The sequence below is a fragment of the Rutilus rutilus genome (assembly GCF_951802725.1).
Source record: "Rutilus rutilus genome assembly, chromosome: 15".
Lineage (NCBI taxonomy): Eukaryota > Metazoa > Chordata > Actinopteri > Cypriniformes > Leuciscidae > Rutilus > Rutilus rutilus.
Window position 1 is genome coordinate 28,309,736 of NC_140220.1, and position 14,020 is coordinate 28,323,755.

Sequence of the window (14,020 nt, forward strand, 5' to 3'; positions counted from 1 at the left end):
TAAAACATGTATTCTGTGAGAAACAACGTTAATCATAAGTTAAACCTGCCTCATGGCAGGTTTGATTTAAGCCTTAATTTATTCCAGGAGTAGCTCAAGTCTTCCTCCAGGAAAGAGACTAACCTCATATTGTTATAAACCAATATTTGCTCAACTTTTCTGATTCTTTGTTTACTAAGTAGAGAGGGAGTGGAGGTTTCAGTTCAATTTTATGGCAGTAAAGAGGTGCCTTTTGAGTTGGATCATAATATTGTACTACAGAAAGAAGTCATCCAGATCTCAGACTCCTTTAAAAAAAAAAAGATACACATATATATATATAATTACCTTCACAAACAAGAATTCAAAGTACAGTGAATGAATTACAGATGTCAAAGGCTTTAATTGAATTGAACATTTAATTGTGAATCTTAATCAAAAGAATAAAAAAAAAAAAGACTTTAAACCTCAGAACACGTATATCTTTATCTCTTATCTCTCAGAGGACATGACTGTAATAACTGCAACATCAGTGAATGATGTCATTATAATCATGGGTCCAAGTCTAAACACCTCTACTGTCATAACAGCACTGTCATAATCGTCATTTGTGCACAGCTTTAATGTTGGCTGGACTATAATTTCAGTGAATAAATCAACTTTGACGCTTTTCTTCCATCCCCATTTTCCTGGGTTCATATTGAAGAAAATTGTATCGAAAGTACTTGTATTTATTTATTAACAAATCTCAAGCATATTTGGACAATGTCCTAATCAATAAAACACTGATACTTTGTTAAAATGATTTAGCTTAAATCCACTTAAAGCTAGAAGCCAAGAAGATAAACATTTGTTTTCAAAGCACATATGCCATCAAAAGCATTTTTATTCTAACGAGTTTGCATTCATTTCCCAAACTAAGTTTTGCTCCTTAAAATACAGTCATCTTCAAATCATCGTTTGATTGCAGCTTTTGGTCTGATCTGGCAGAACGAGGCGTGACAACTCCACAGAAGTCACTGCGTATGGATCTTGAGCTCTTCAGACAGTTGATTCTCCAGGTCACTCTTACTCTTCCCAAGCATCTCCATACTGGTTCTTTTTAACTGGAGAGGTAAGAAAGAAACCGGTTTATGGATTAAAAGATACAAGGACATTGAGATTATTAAATAATTGCTAAAAAGTTCCATTAGTTAACAGTGGTTAATGCATTAACTAATAATGAGCAATACATTTGTTACAGTATTTATTAATATACATTAAATTTAGTTAATAAAAATAAAACATCATTATTTCATGTTAAGTCAATGGCTACCATTAACTGTTTTGATTACTGACATTCTTCAAAAAATCTTCTTTTGTGCTTCTTTCTCAGAAATTCATACAGGTTTGGAACTATATATGTGTGAGTAAATGATTTTTGGGTGAACTATCCCTTTAACAAGTGTATTCACCATCAATTGGCAATCTGCAAAACTGTTTATGCTTTGACATTTATATGTTAAATATTCAACAGGATAAGGCCAACTCATAACTTTACTGGCTTTTAGAATCCTTATAAGTCTCACAAATCATTGTTGCTATAGACTTATTAAAATTTTAGGGAAATCAGTTTCTGAAGCTCACCTTCCTTAGGTGCCGCCACCTCTCTTTGTGGTTTCAGCAGTGTTTCAGCTTTTTGTGTGAGAGTGACCTCATAGTTCTCTCTGTTCTTGCTACGCAGTTCCTCATACAACACTGGCTTCTTCTTAGGCACATCCTCATCTGGATAGAACGGCGCTTTGGGATAAATGCAAACTACTTGTTAAACATCTACCAATCAGATGACAAATTCTTATTCAATGACGAATGTCCTTCCTCTTTGCCAATTGTACACATATTTATATTTGTTTATAGAAGTTTGTATGATTATACATGTTGTTCTGGTCGTCATGTGCGAGGGTGGCAGTACCTTGAGAAGAATTATCATCCCTGATGTTAACAGGACCAGAATCACTGAATCCAGAACTAAAAGGAGTGGGGTCGTATGATTGGGAGGGGCTGCTGTAGGTATAGTCACTTGTGTAACTGCTGTAGCTCTCAGGCATAGAACTGACTTCTGTTGCAGGTTGAGAAACAGACTCAGAACCAGACTGTTGAGATTCTGATGTGTTTAGATCTGAAAATTCTGACTGGTTTGTCCTTAAAAAAAAAAGAAGATTTTTTATTTTATTATTATTGTGTGTAAAAATTGCATGTCTTAAAGTGAATTACTTAAATAATAATGTATATTTGTTTGAAAGGATATGTTAGATAAAATATCTATTTTCAAAAAAAAAAAAAAAAAAAAAAAAAAAAATTAATAATAATAATAATAATAATAATAATAATAATAATAAATATATATATATATATATATATATATATATATATATATATATATATATATATATATATATAAAACAAAATATAAAAATTCATATATGTAAGAAAAAGTGTGCAATGCTGTGCATGTAACATGTTCTTACGCAGAAGACATGTTATGCAGACGTCCCTGTCGTAGTGCCTCTCCCAGTGGGGAGTTCTCCAGTTTCCTAAACTTTTCTTGACAGACCCTCATGTAAGACATTTTCCCACCAATGTATCCAAATATGCCAGCAACTGCATAAAAATCACATACATTCAGTGGAACTTGAGAAAAATGTTGCCTTTTAATAGTCCTCCATCTTCATATAACCTTGGTTTTAAATGTCTTTCTATAAAATTTGTACCGGCTGTTGTTCTTGATACTCACTGGCAACTTTTGGAAGAGAGCCAAACCGGGGTGATGGAGCAAGTATTCCTGGAGATAAACAATAACAATACAAGATTTTTATAAACCTTTTTACAGATGAAAGAAAAATAAAATTTCTGTCATTTATTCTATCTCATGTCATTCCTAACCCTTAAAATGTTTGCTTCCATTTACCATTTTTGATGTGCTCTATATATGTATGTTGAGCAATGTTCATATGTGAATAAAAACCTAAATTAAATCTGTTCATCATATAAAGTGATCATGTGGCTTTAGAAGACTTGGATTAAACCACTCGATTCATTTTGATTTATTTATGGAATTTTATTTATATGTATATCTTTATGAACATTTTGAAGCCTCAAAGTTTGGATGGAATGGACTTTCAATGTAGGGACAGATGCATGAAAGTCTTATGGGTTTGGAACAACAAAAAAGAGTGAGAATTTCCAATTTTGGTTGAGATATCCTTAAAATTTCCATGACTTCCCCATAACTTTTATAGTTATTTGTAATAACTAAAATCATTATAATTGAGATTGAACACACTTTCAAGAGCAATTTCTAGCTATAACATATCTAGAAAATAAATGATATTCCCTATAGAACTTCCCATTACTTTTTAAGATTTCATTAATTCCATGACTTTTCCAGTTCCTACAATTCCCAGATAATTCTAGGTTTTCCATGACAATGGGAACCATGAGTAAAAAGAAACTGAAATATTGGACTTGAACTTACCTCTTGATACCATTACCTGAGTGACTCCAATTGCAATGGCGGAAAATGGCAAGGCTGCAAATAATAAGAGAGCAGACATGTTCACAAGTCTTTTCTCATCAGAGGCAAAGACAAAGCCTCTCGAGACAATACCTTGCCAAGTAAACAAAATAAAGGTACGCTAATTTTTTTTTTGCTGAATAACAGTCTAGGTCCAGTACACTACTCACATCTGTACCGGAAGCTTTCTGAATTGCACTCTTTGAAGACACGCCTCTCTTCTTCATTGGGAATGTAAGCAGCCCCAAAAGGACCCTGAGAAGACAAAACTATGCGTGAGGAAACTCTATGAAAGTTACCTACCAACGATCTAATTGATCCTGTGAACAGAAAAGCGAGCACACACTTTGCTTTTGAAGTACTTCTGCATGAGATACAGCAGTAGAGAGAGAATATTTGGTTTATAAACACTGTCAGGTGAATTTACTGCCTACCTTACTGGACGCATGTGGGACTTGAGCAGCCGGAGTAAATCCAGACGATGCTTGCGACATGACTGATTCAAGAGACACAGTGCGATTAGTAAAACAATATTGTTTTTGCAGTATCCATAGGATTACGCGGATAACTAGTCAACAAAACCAACGACACACTTTATTACATGACCTCCAGTCGACTCTTATCAGCACCAACACTAACCCGGAAGTGCAGGAGTTAAGCCGGAAGCACGAAACAAAAATCTCACACCACCTCAAAATATTTGGAAAGATATTATTTATAACGGTTGTTTATTTTATTCTTTGTTTTCTGTATAAATGTTCATTTGATGAAGAATACTTTATTGTAAATTATACGTCGACGTATGCAAATACCAATTGTAATTCACGAATATGAAAGAAACAAAACATCATATAACTATCCTAATCTAAATATTTGTTTCTGTTTCTTTACCTGTGCGAGTGAATTTGACTGTATATGTGAACTGTTCTCATAAGATTTAACGAAGATTTTGTCGACGTTTAATTTGTAATACATGTACATGTGATATGAACGTCAGTTTGTTTATTATTCTTATGAATAAAAGATACAGAAAAAGAAAGCCTCAAATATAAAGCGTTCAGACAAACATGTGTGTACATGTAAACATATGTAAAAGTATTGATTATTCCATAAACTCGAGCACTTACTAATATTTCATATCTTATACCCTGAATAAATACTGATACTGTAGTCTGAAAATAGAAAGAAACGAGATTAGATTAACTGAACAGATACAGATGTTTGCGAAATGATTTAGACACCTTCAGAGAAATAACTTACTGTCAATATGAGTATTAATAGCTTTTAGGGTTATGTCAATGGCAATTTAATTGCATCATCTATCGACTGACCTCACAACGAAAAAGTAAACCTCATAAACAACGAACAGCAGAGGGGTCTGATCTAAAAGTATTGATTTTTTCTAGTCTATGTACTTATACGCAGTGTACGAACGTGTATTTTGACAAACCGAGGGAATTATCGCAGAATCATGTGATACAGCCAATCCAGTAGCAGTAAGAGTTGATTGATGGCTGAATCAGCAAATAGAATGGTTCGTTTGTTAAGCGTGTGAATACAGTGCATTCATCGCTTCAAGCACGGGGCGGGGCTTAGCTCTGCAATCTTGACACCGCAGCTCCCCTATCAGAAGAGCGGATTGTCAAAGCCGTTAGCCAGCGCTGCTCCAATCTGTTAGACAGGGAGGTGGGCACGTTGTCATTCGTCGAGTTTTTAGGTGTTTTGCTAAAAAAAGACCGAGAAGATTAGCTATAGGATTGAACGTTAGAGTTCAACGGATGTAAAATGTTGTTATTGTAAAGCTCGAGTTGGTCTCGTCATCTTTTGGAAAGATTCATCGGGTTTCAGAGCTAGCGCGAGCAGGCTAACTGACGAGGAAAAGCGCAGCTGCTCTAAAAAGGTAAGAAGGGCCGAATTCTTTTTGACTAACCTCAAATAACCGACGTCTAATTTAAGACCGAGAGGGCCAGCTCTCACTTTTAACGCTTATCGGTTGTCTTATCAGATGCACTTTCTCTGGTGGGATATTATCAGTTGCAGTTGGTAGTCAAGTTATGTTATGTTGACCTGCATTTGAAACGAAGAGATGAGTGGAGTCAGTGGTTGTGTCACAAAACCCAGTGAGCTGTCTACCTAGACAGCGTTTTTGGTCATCATTGGTGACGTACATGAGTTAACCAGACCATATGAAGCATAAGTCTTAATGCACAGTCCACTCTGTGACTTTTATAGAGTTTTGTGAGACAACACTACGTTTAACCAATCAGAAAAACGTGAGAAATGTGTATTTTGGGAAACATGTATGAAAGGTTGACTGAAGGGAGACGGTTACAAAGCTGTAGTTTGGTGGAAACATCAGTCATCATATAAAGATCTGCGGTATTAGTTACAGGATGTTACTAAGCTATGTTTTAAAACCCACCAAGTTCATTGACAACTCTCAACTAACTTAGTTTGAAACCACCAGATTGACATTGAACGATCTTTTAATTTGCTTTCTCTTTCATTTCCTTTCATTTGAAAAAAGTACGAAATTGTAGTAAAAAACCCCAAAGCTGTTAGTGATGGAGTTATTAATCTGCAGACATGGCCTTGTTCAGTACAGACTACCTCTTTTCCCTTTATCTTGTCCATCTAATAAAATCTGTCACTTGAAAGGCTCAGTGATGTTTATTGCGTGCCTTATGTAAACATGTGCATGAGTCATAAATGATGTTAACAACTCTAGTGTCCCAGCCAGCCTCTCAGCATTTGGTGTGAGAGCAGCATGTTCAGCAGTGAGCAGAGAAGAGTTCACACTCCTGAACACAGCTTTGAGAGGAGTGTGAACTCTTCCTGCTTACTGCTGAACATGACATGCACTAAGTGTCATGACAGTAGTGTGTCTCTTGTAAACAGTAGTGGGGATTTTGCATTGGTGTTAAATACTTGGACGTCCTTCTTTCAGTTAATGGTCCTAAATCTTGATGTATAGATGTAGAAATATATTTTAATCTGAAATCTCTGCATGCTTCAATGAACTCCGGCATCAGAGCCAAAAAGCCTTTTAGATGGAGTCATCGCCATAACAAAAATTGTATCATGGAGACCAGTAGCAGTGAAATTTCATTATTTTTGATGCCAAAACCGAATATGCTATAGAATTGAAAAAGCTTAGTATTGGTATAAATATGAATATATTAAATGTAAACAATGCTTGTTTAAATTTCAAATTAAGTCATTATAATTAATATAATAAAACACTACCATTAAAAAGTTTGAGGGTCAGTAAGATGCACTTGTAAGCAAAGATGCATTAAATTGATTAAAAGTGGCAGTTTTAAAACATTTAAAATATTTACATTGTTACAGAAATTCAGCTTTGCTGTTACAAAATAGAAAACAGGCACATAAACTTTGAAAAAACTGTATTTTTGGCACTCAGTCAATGTTTGGATTGAAAACAACGATGATACATTTCTAGTTTCAACATTATTTGTTCTTTAGCTACCTCTATGAAAAGTGACCCACGTTTGGTTTTTGACCACTGAAAATGTGTACTATTCAGCATTTTTTTATTGAGCAATATTGAGATCCCAATATCTCTGCAATTGAAGGGCCTTAAAATACATGGATACCAAAAGAAAAGATCTTTAATACTTCTTTCTTGGCCATGAAAACTTAGAAATTTAGGGCAAAAAACACAAGAGGTGCCTTTTCCCAGTTTTGAACTGCCATTGCCAAACAACCATTGTCATAATGCAACAAAGATTACTAAAGTCAACAGATTTGACTAATAGACCTACCAATCTCTGTGTACAAAAAAATGCTGCCATCTTTATAAAGGCATTTTTACCCTCCTGTATTTGGGTTTCATCACTATTTATGTTTGTCTTTCTTCAGAAACAATATAAACAAAATCAAAAATTTGAGCTGGGGAAGTTTCTGAAATTTGGTTGATTTGACACGTAATGGCCCAATCATATTTTACAATAGTTGTTTTTCCTGTTTTTCCTGTATTTTTTTTTTTTATCAAATAAATGCAGCCTAGGTAAGCATAAGAGGCAAAAAAAAAAAAAAAAAAGGTAAGAAATCTTACTGACCCTAAACATCTGAACAGTAGCGTGTATATTTGTGTGTGTTTTATATATATATATATATATATATATATATATGAATATATTAAATGTAAACAATGCTTGTTTAAATTTCAAATTAAGTCATTATAATTAATATAATAAAACACTACCATTAAAAAGTTTGAGGGCCTTTTCCCAGTTTTGAACTGCCATTGCAGTATATATATATATTGTGCATATTCTATGCACAATATTTTCTGCACAATATTGAAGAAAAATGCTATGTTCCATAGCTTGAGATAACAAGATAACTTGTTAAATAATGCGATATTCGAAATGCGATACAATATTGCTTTAAGTGTGTAAATTATATTGAAAACTGAAAATTATATAACCAATATATGTTTCACATTCTTTCTAGGAAAATAAAGCATCACTACAACTTCTGAAAAGCAGTGTTTTAGTATTACATAAAAAGTAATGTCAAATATCTGACAATGTCATTTTAACATTAATATATAGGCTATAAAAAACTTTTTAAATACCAACAACTCTTTGGATAACTTATAGTTAAGACCACAAGAACATCCAGGTAAACAAAACACTTGAAACTAGGGATGGAATGATCTTTGTTATTGAAAATGAAAATAGGAACAAAGTGGCAAAAAGTGCTTTAAGTTTTTCAGGTAGGCTTACATAAGATGTATTTAACAGTAGCACTCAAGTAAGAAGCAATACAGAAACTGAATAATCAAATGTAAAACTAATAACTAGTAACACTGCATTGTCTTTACATGAATTAAATATACATTGATTCATAATAAAGCAACAAAAGTTATTCAGTCAAGAGCAGTGAGTGATTTTTCTCTTTTTCTTTTGTTGTTTGACAGACAGCAGCAGGTTTACTGTATTAGGCTGCTGTTACTTTAAGACCTAACGCACGGATCCTTTTGCTCCGACTCTGGGTGTATTCACACCAGGAAAGTCCGATAGTTCACTTGCTTTGGTCCGGACCAAATACAATGTTGATTTGTTTTGTTTGGTACGGTTCGCTTTCACACTGCTCTTTTTGCAAGTGAATCAAAATGTGTAAACAAAACCACATGTGGGCTAAGGTCGTCCATTCATTGGACAGGAATTCTCGAGCAGGGAAAAGCAGGAAGTGCAAAAACAGGCTCAGTATGGAGATATTTCGTAATGCAATATTTGTTCTTTTACTGATTTGGTGTTGTTCTCTACAAACGTAATATGAAGAATCTAATGAGCATCATATGATACAATGTCGTCTATACGATGTTGTAATAGGATTTTTAAACTACCGTTACATTATGATCACGCTCCTATTCATGCAAATGCTTTTAAACCATTTAAGCGCGATAAGACAAAAGAGAACGCTCTGTGAATGTCCTGATGCACACACGACACGTAGAAAGACACGCAAGTATCGTGTGCACAGACAGCGCGCCGGACTGTGCGGGAGACCGCTTATATCCCCTCTCCTTCATCCGTTCGCTAAACCTGCTGAACACATCAGTATTTTTATGCGTTATTTCCAGCAATTGGGTCGGTTCATGTTCACACCGTAAATGAACCGTACCAGTTCGTTTGGAACCGTACCGAGCCGGGTCTCGGTTCGGTTGTTTGGTCCGCACCCGAGTGCGATTGCTGTATTCACACCTGCCCAAAAGATCCGCACCAAGGGGCAAAACAAACTTGAGTTCGATTCAAACGAACCAAACAAGGCAGGTGTGAATACACCCTCTGATTCCTTTCCCAATTGTCCACGTTCACTTAAGACGTAACAGTCTGTGTTTACATGAATACTCGCCAAGACATGCATTTTGACTATACTGCGTGTGTATTTGACTGTTCAAGTGCAATAAGCCACAAAAGAGAACTGAATTGGGGATCGCACCCGGTCGGTCAGTGAGACGTCTTTCTGTGCTGGCACTTCGGGGTGCACCGCAATGAGTTGTTTTCCGCAGCTTATTGTGCTTAATGACTAAAAAGCACAGATAAAAGCAGTAAAGCACATATCTGATATATGAACAATACATTTCTGTTAGGATCATCCCCTATATGACAATTTACACAGTGAGCTGTTTGAATATTTCAAGAACTCTTTCCTATTAAATTTTTCACAAGAATCCTAGTGACTTTACTGTGCTATTTACATTGATAACCTATATTACCTTGTTTAAGAGGTGTTCAGTAATTGCCTCTTCACTGGAACTAATGCCCCTTGCTAATTAGTTCCACATAAATGAGAGATATACAGTGCAATATAGTTGTAATCCCATGGGATCATTTTGTCACTTAGGAGGGAGGGGAAAGGGATGAATTGGCTTACGACTCCTCCATCCTAATTTAAATTTAAACGTGCCTGAGGTGGCAGTGTTTTTACGCCCTCATGAACACCCTCTTCTTGTTTAATGCATTATTAAGGGCATAATCACAACAGCGGCAATTAGAAAACATAATATAGGCCAGCTTACGTTACAGACGTGTTTTGCATGTTTGCATGGCATGTGAAATATATTCTTCACTTCTTTTTTGTGCTTTACTTTCGCCATGAAAGAATGAAACAAGAAACCAAAACAGTGAGGGCTTTTCATTTTGAATCTTCTGTTGTCTGGTGCAGTATAAAGGGTCTTGTAGGAGTGGGGCCGGACAGTCTGGTGTAGGTGGCAAATTAATGCACGTGGGCATTTTGGAACTCGGGCCTTACAGAGCTGGATTTGACCACAAATGAAAGGGACGTTTTAATGGCCCATCTTTTTCCCCAACAGAAATTAAATAATCAGACGTCGTTTTTGCCCCTGGCCACTTGTGCCCTTCAGGAGTGTTACGTAATTGCATTTGCTAAGTGAACTGACACAGAGTCTTGTATTCGGCAGACCGGCGAACGCTGGGGATGACTGTCATGACCATATTTTCCATACGCCTACTGTGCTTGGAGCTTGCTGTTGTGACACCGCAGATCTGCTGTCAGCTGTCTCGCTGAGATTGGAAAGAAAATTAACACAGCATTCTCCTAGATAAAAGACTCTGTTATATTATAGACAAATGACGTGAGGGTTATTCATAAAAATGTAATTTTGTTAAGGACGAATCCTAGGAATTCATAGATGGATAAGCTGGCAAATTGACAGCTGTGTTCTGCACATATGCACTTTACTATGTGATTATCTGCATGCATGTTCATAACTTCAGTTGAACAAAAAAACGTCATAAATTGGTCATAGAGTTTGATCTGATTTATCACCTGGCCTGGAACATCGCTCCACCTTATTGTTGAGCCCTGCTGTGTCATGCTAAAGTTTGCATTGGGTGCTGAACTGAAGTACTGCAGTATAGGGGAAACTCTATCAGCATGCACATGGAACAGAGTGCATTATTAATGTCCAGGCTGCCGGTTCTGTCCGACCCTGGCCAGTTATTTTCTTCTCTGCCCAACAGAGTGCCCCCCCCCCCCCATCCTATAATTTATCCCTGTGGCTCATGTTCTGATCTCATACATGCTTGCATGATCTCTGCCGTCTGGTTCTTTCTTCATAGTTAAGACAAGGACAGGGGATTACTCTTACTAATATCAGCATATGAGAGAGAGTGAGATTTACAGAGGACAGATAAAAGCAAACTGAACTGTTTCTCTCCCTAATGCAGTCAGCAGCTGCTGCCAACCTATTGTCTGTCTGTCTATGATTTTTGTTTTTGTTTTGTCAATCATAAAATGACTTGCAAAACTCTCTGGATAAAAGCAAAGCCATGGCCATAGTCTAACTGAGAGAAACTAAAAGTTTAATCTTGTTTCAGGGTCGAAGGTAAGAGCGATGACCTAGTTGGCCGGTTTATTTTCTTCAACCAGCTTGGCCTTAGCAACATGGCATTTTGTTTGCATATGTGATTATGTGTGTCTGAACGTTGGTCTATAAAGTTTTCTTATCAGCTTTTACGGGAAGAATGAGTTTAATGTTTCATGTTCTCTGGAGCTCATTTGCATTGTCATTCAAGGTGCTGTATGAAAGAAAATGACTGTTGTCATTTATGAGCTCATTTTTATCTCCTACAGATATCTATTATGGATGAATTGGGATCTGATCTGAACAGTTGTGATACACAGTGTGGACATCAATAATTTTGGATCAGATTCCAATCGGATACAGAAATAATCGGATTTGGACTGACAGTGTGAATGTAGCCTAGTTGCGACACAGCAGTTAGCATCATATATAGGGCTGGAACACAGTGTTTGTCAATGCACGTGACATTGCAGTTCTTTGTCATCATGAAAGCTGCTTATTTGTATGCGTTTTCCAGTTTAAATTTTAAAAGATTTTACCTGCACGCTTTTTTTATATGAACAGAAAGCCGGTAGGGATGTGACGGTGAGGATATTTTCCCACCGGTTAGTCGATGTGTGATAACACCGGTAATACCAGTATCACCGGCGGGGGCTTTTAAATCGCTAATTTGAAAGCGAAAGTAGAATGCGCACGTCCGCACTGGCTTTCATAATGGTGGAGAGCAGAGCGAGCATTTTCAATTGTTTCCTATGGAAGTTGAGCTTCCATCTATAGGAATGAACTGAAAACGCTCGCTCTGCTCTGCTCGCTCCGCGCCAGTGGCAATCCCGACGCCGATTCAACGTCGAATCGACCGAAAAAAAGCGACGAGGACCAATTTCAGCCGACTGTGCGGAACACACTGATGAAACTTAGTAGGCTGACGCACAAAAACTGCCCGCCGGCTGACCGTCGGCTTGGTGTGTTCCAGGCTTTAGGCTCACTATTAAATTTTATTAAGCAGACATGGTCAGTTTTTTTTTTATTTGCATATGCCTGCTAGGGATGTATGAGACTAGCCGACTAGTTGATTAAATATCACTACCTCTGCTAGTTGACTTGGAAATACTATTTACAAATTTTTGCTTTATATTTTTTTTACAAAGGCTATGTTTAAATTGCCATCATGTTACATCTTGAAATTAATATTATTTTGAAAAATGTAAGCTATATCTGCTTATGAAAACAAAATAATTTCATTTTACCTCAGATTTTGCTCGTGTTGGTTTTCTCTGTGATGCTCGCAGCGAGTTCAGAGAAATGTCCACTCGGAAGATGAGTGGACATATCGTTTTTTAATTTTTTTTTAAATTTGATTTATTTTAATTGATTTTTTTTATTTTATTAAATTCAAGTTATTTTTATTAAATATAGGAGAACAGTAAAAATAAATAAATAATTATGACATCGTTTACAAGCTGTTTTATTGATGTCTCTCCATGGTTGAAACACTTATTAAGCGATTACATGAGACATGATACTGATTTCGGTAAGTTGTACAGTATCTTATTCCTTCTGATGTTCATTCATGTTTATTCGTGTAACTAGTAGTAAAGTGGAAAAGATGATCAGTTCACAAGCGCTGTGGCTTCGCTTGATCTGAGGCAGCAACAGCGATCTATCACGCCACATTAAAGAGCACCAAAACAGTATTTATTGTTTGAACAGAATTTGAAATCAGAGACTTTTTCATATCAAAAGTAACAGAGCATAAAGCTTATTTCAATTTATTGGAATGGGGTCATGCTACAATTAAAGACTATATAGAAGACGATTCACTCACTATGACTTAATGGGAGAAACTGCAACCCGGAATATGGCGGCATACATCCCGCCTTCTAAGTAAAAGAGCCAATCTCTGATTGGTAAAGTCATTATGTCACCGTTGCTGCCATAGAGACTCACGCTTTGGACTGCACATGCGCATTGGCTGGTCTAGCCTGAAAAATATGCTTTTTTTTAACGCTATTTGAGCATAAGAAACAAAATTTATGGACAGTTAATGTCAGATGTTGTTGCTGATTTGAAATATGTTATTTATTTGTGAGTTCAGCAAGCAGTTTTTTAAGATTTCAGGATTCCACCATTCAATTAGATAGGCTAAGACTTGGTCTTGGATGCCTGAAATAGCTGCCCCGGAGGCGTTGCAAATATGGCCGCCAATTGAACAGACTTTTCTTGAAAGAGACTTTGCGATGTTCTGTTCATTCTTCAACCGAAAGCAGAATAGACTAAAAGATCGATTCTTGGGATTTAAGAATCAATATTGGTTCATTTAAAATCGATAAATCCATATATATTTTTTACCCAGCCCTAACAAACAATCATAAGATAATTTTAAAGCAGCCAGCGATCAGTGGGTACCAGTACTGCAGAACAGCAGGTATCATCACATTAACTGATCAAATAAATCTTTGGCAGCCGCCAAAATGTTTTCAATGCATGCATTTTTTCATTTGTATCTTGTTTTGTATTTGTAATTTATAATTTGCGTCTTTATTTTTAATAAAACAAATAAAATATTGAAATAAAATCAAGTGAAATAATATTTGGCCTTTGGCCTAAATGGTCTGTCATTCTTTTTT

At 36.1% G+C, this 14,020-nt stretch overlaps 2 protein-coding genes across 2 annotated transcripts in view; one reads left to right on the plus strand and one right to left on the minus strand.

Annotated features, from left to right (window-relative positions):
• Positions 1–330: 330 nt before the first annotated feature.
• ociad1 (OCIA domain containing 1) lies at positions 331–5,003 on the minus strand. The gene is made up of 8 exons (XM_084431517.1): positions 3,967–5,003; positions 3,703–3,787; positions 3,494–3,547; positions 2,753–2,800; positions 2,487–2,619; positions 1,931–2,160; positions 1,606–1,758; positions 331–1,085 (listed from the first exon to the last, which is right to left on the minus strand). The coding sequence occupies exons 1-8, from the start codon at positions 4,024–4,026 to the stop codon at positions 1,048–1,050; spliced, it is 801 nt and encodes a 266-aa protein (XP_084287643.1). The 5' UTR covers positions 4,027–5,003; the 3' UTR covers positions 331–1,047.
• A 157-nt stretch (positions 5,004–5,160) lies between these two features.
• Positions 5,161–14,020, plus strand: part of fryl (furry homolog, like) — a 111,023-nt gene continuing 102,163 nt past the window's right edge. The window contains exon 1 of the mRNA XM_084432845.1: positions 5,161–5,432. The gene's annotated coding sequence lies outside the window, so the exon portion shown is untranslated. The remainder of the gene's footprint in view (positions 5,433–14,020) is intronic.

Bases quoted from the DNA above. Each gene is read 5' to 3' on its own strand.
- ociad1 (XM_084431517.1), bottom strand. From the start codon at position 4,026: ATGTCGCAAGCATCGTCTGGATTTACTCCGGCTGCTCAAGTCCCACAT. The intron at 3,788-3,966 runs GTAGGCAGTAAA...TTGTCTTCTCAG, and splicing joins TCCCACATGCGTCCAGTAAG to GGTCCTTTTGGGGCTGCTTA. The intron at 1,759-1,930 runs GTACTGCCACCC...TTTATCCCAAAG, and splicing joins GGATGATAATTCTTCTCAAG to CGCCGTTCTATCCAGATGAG.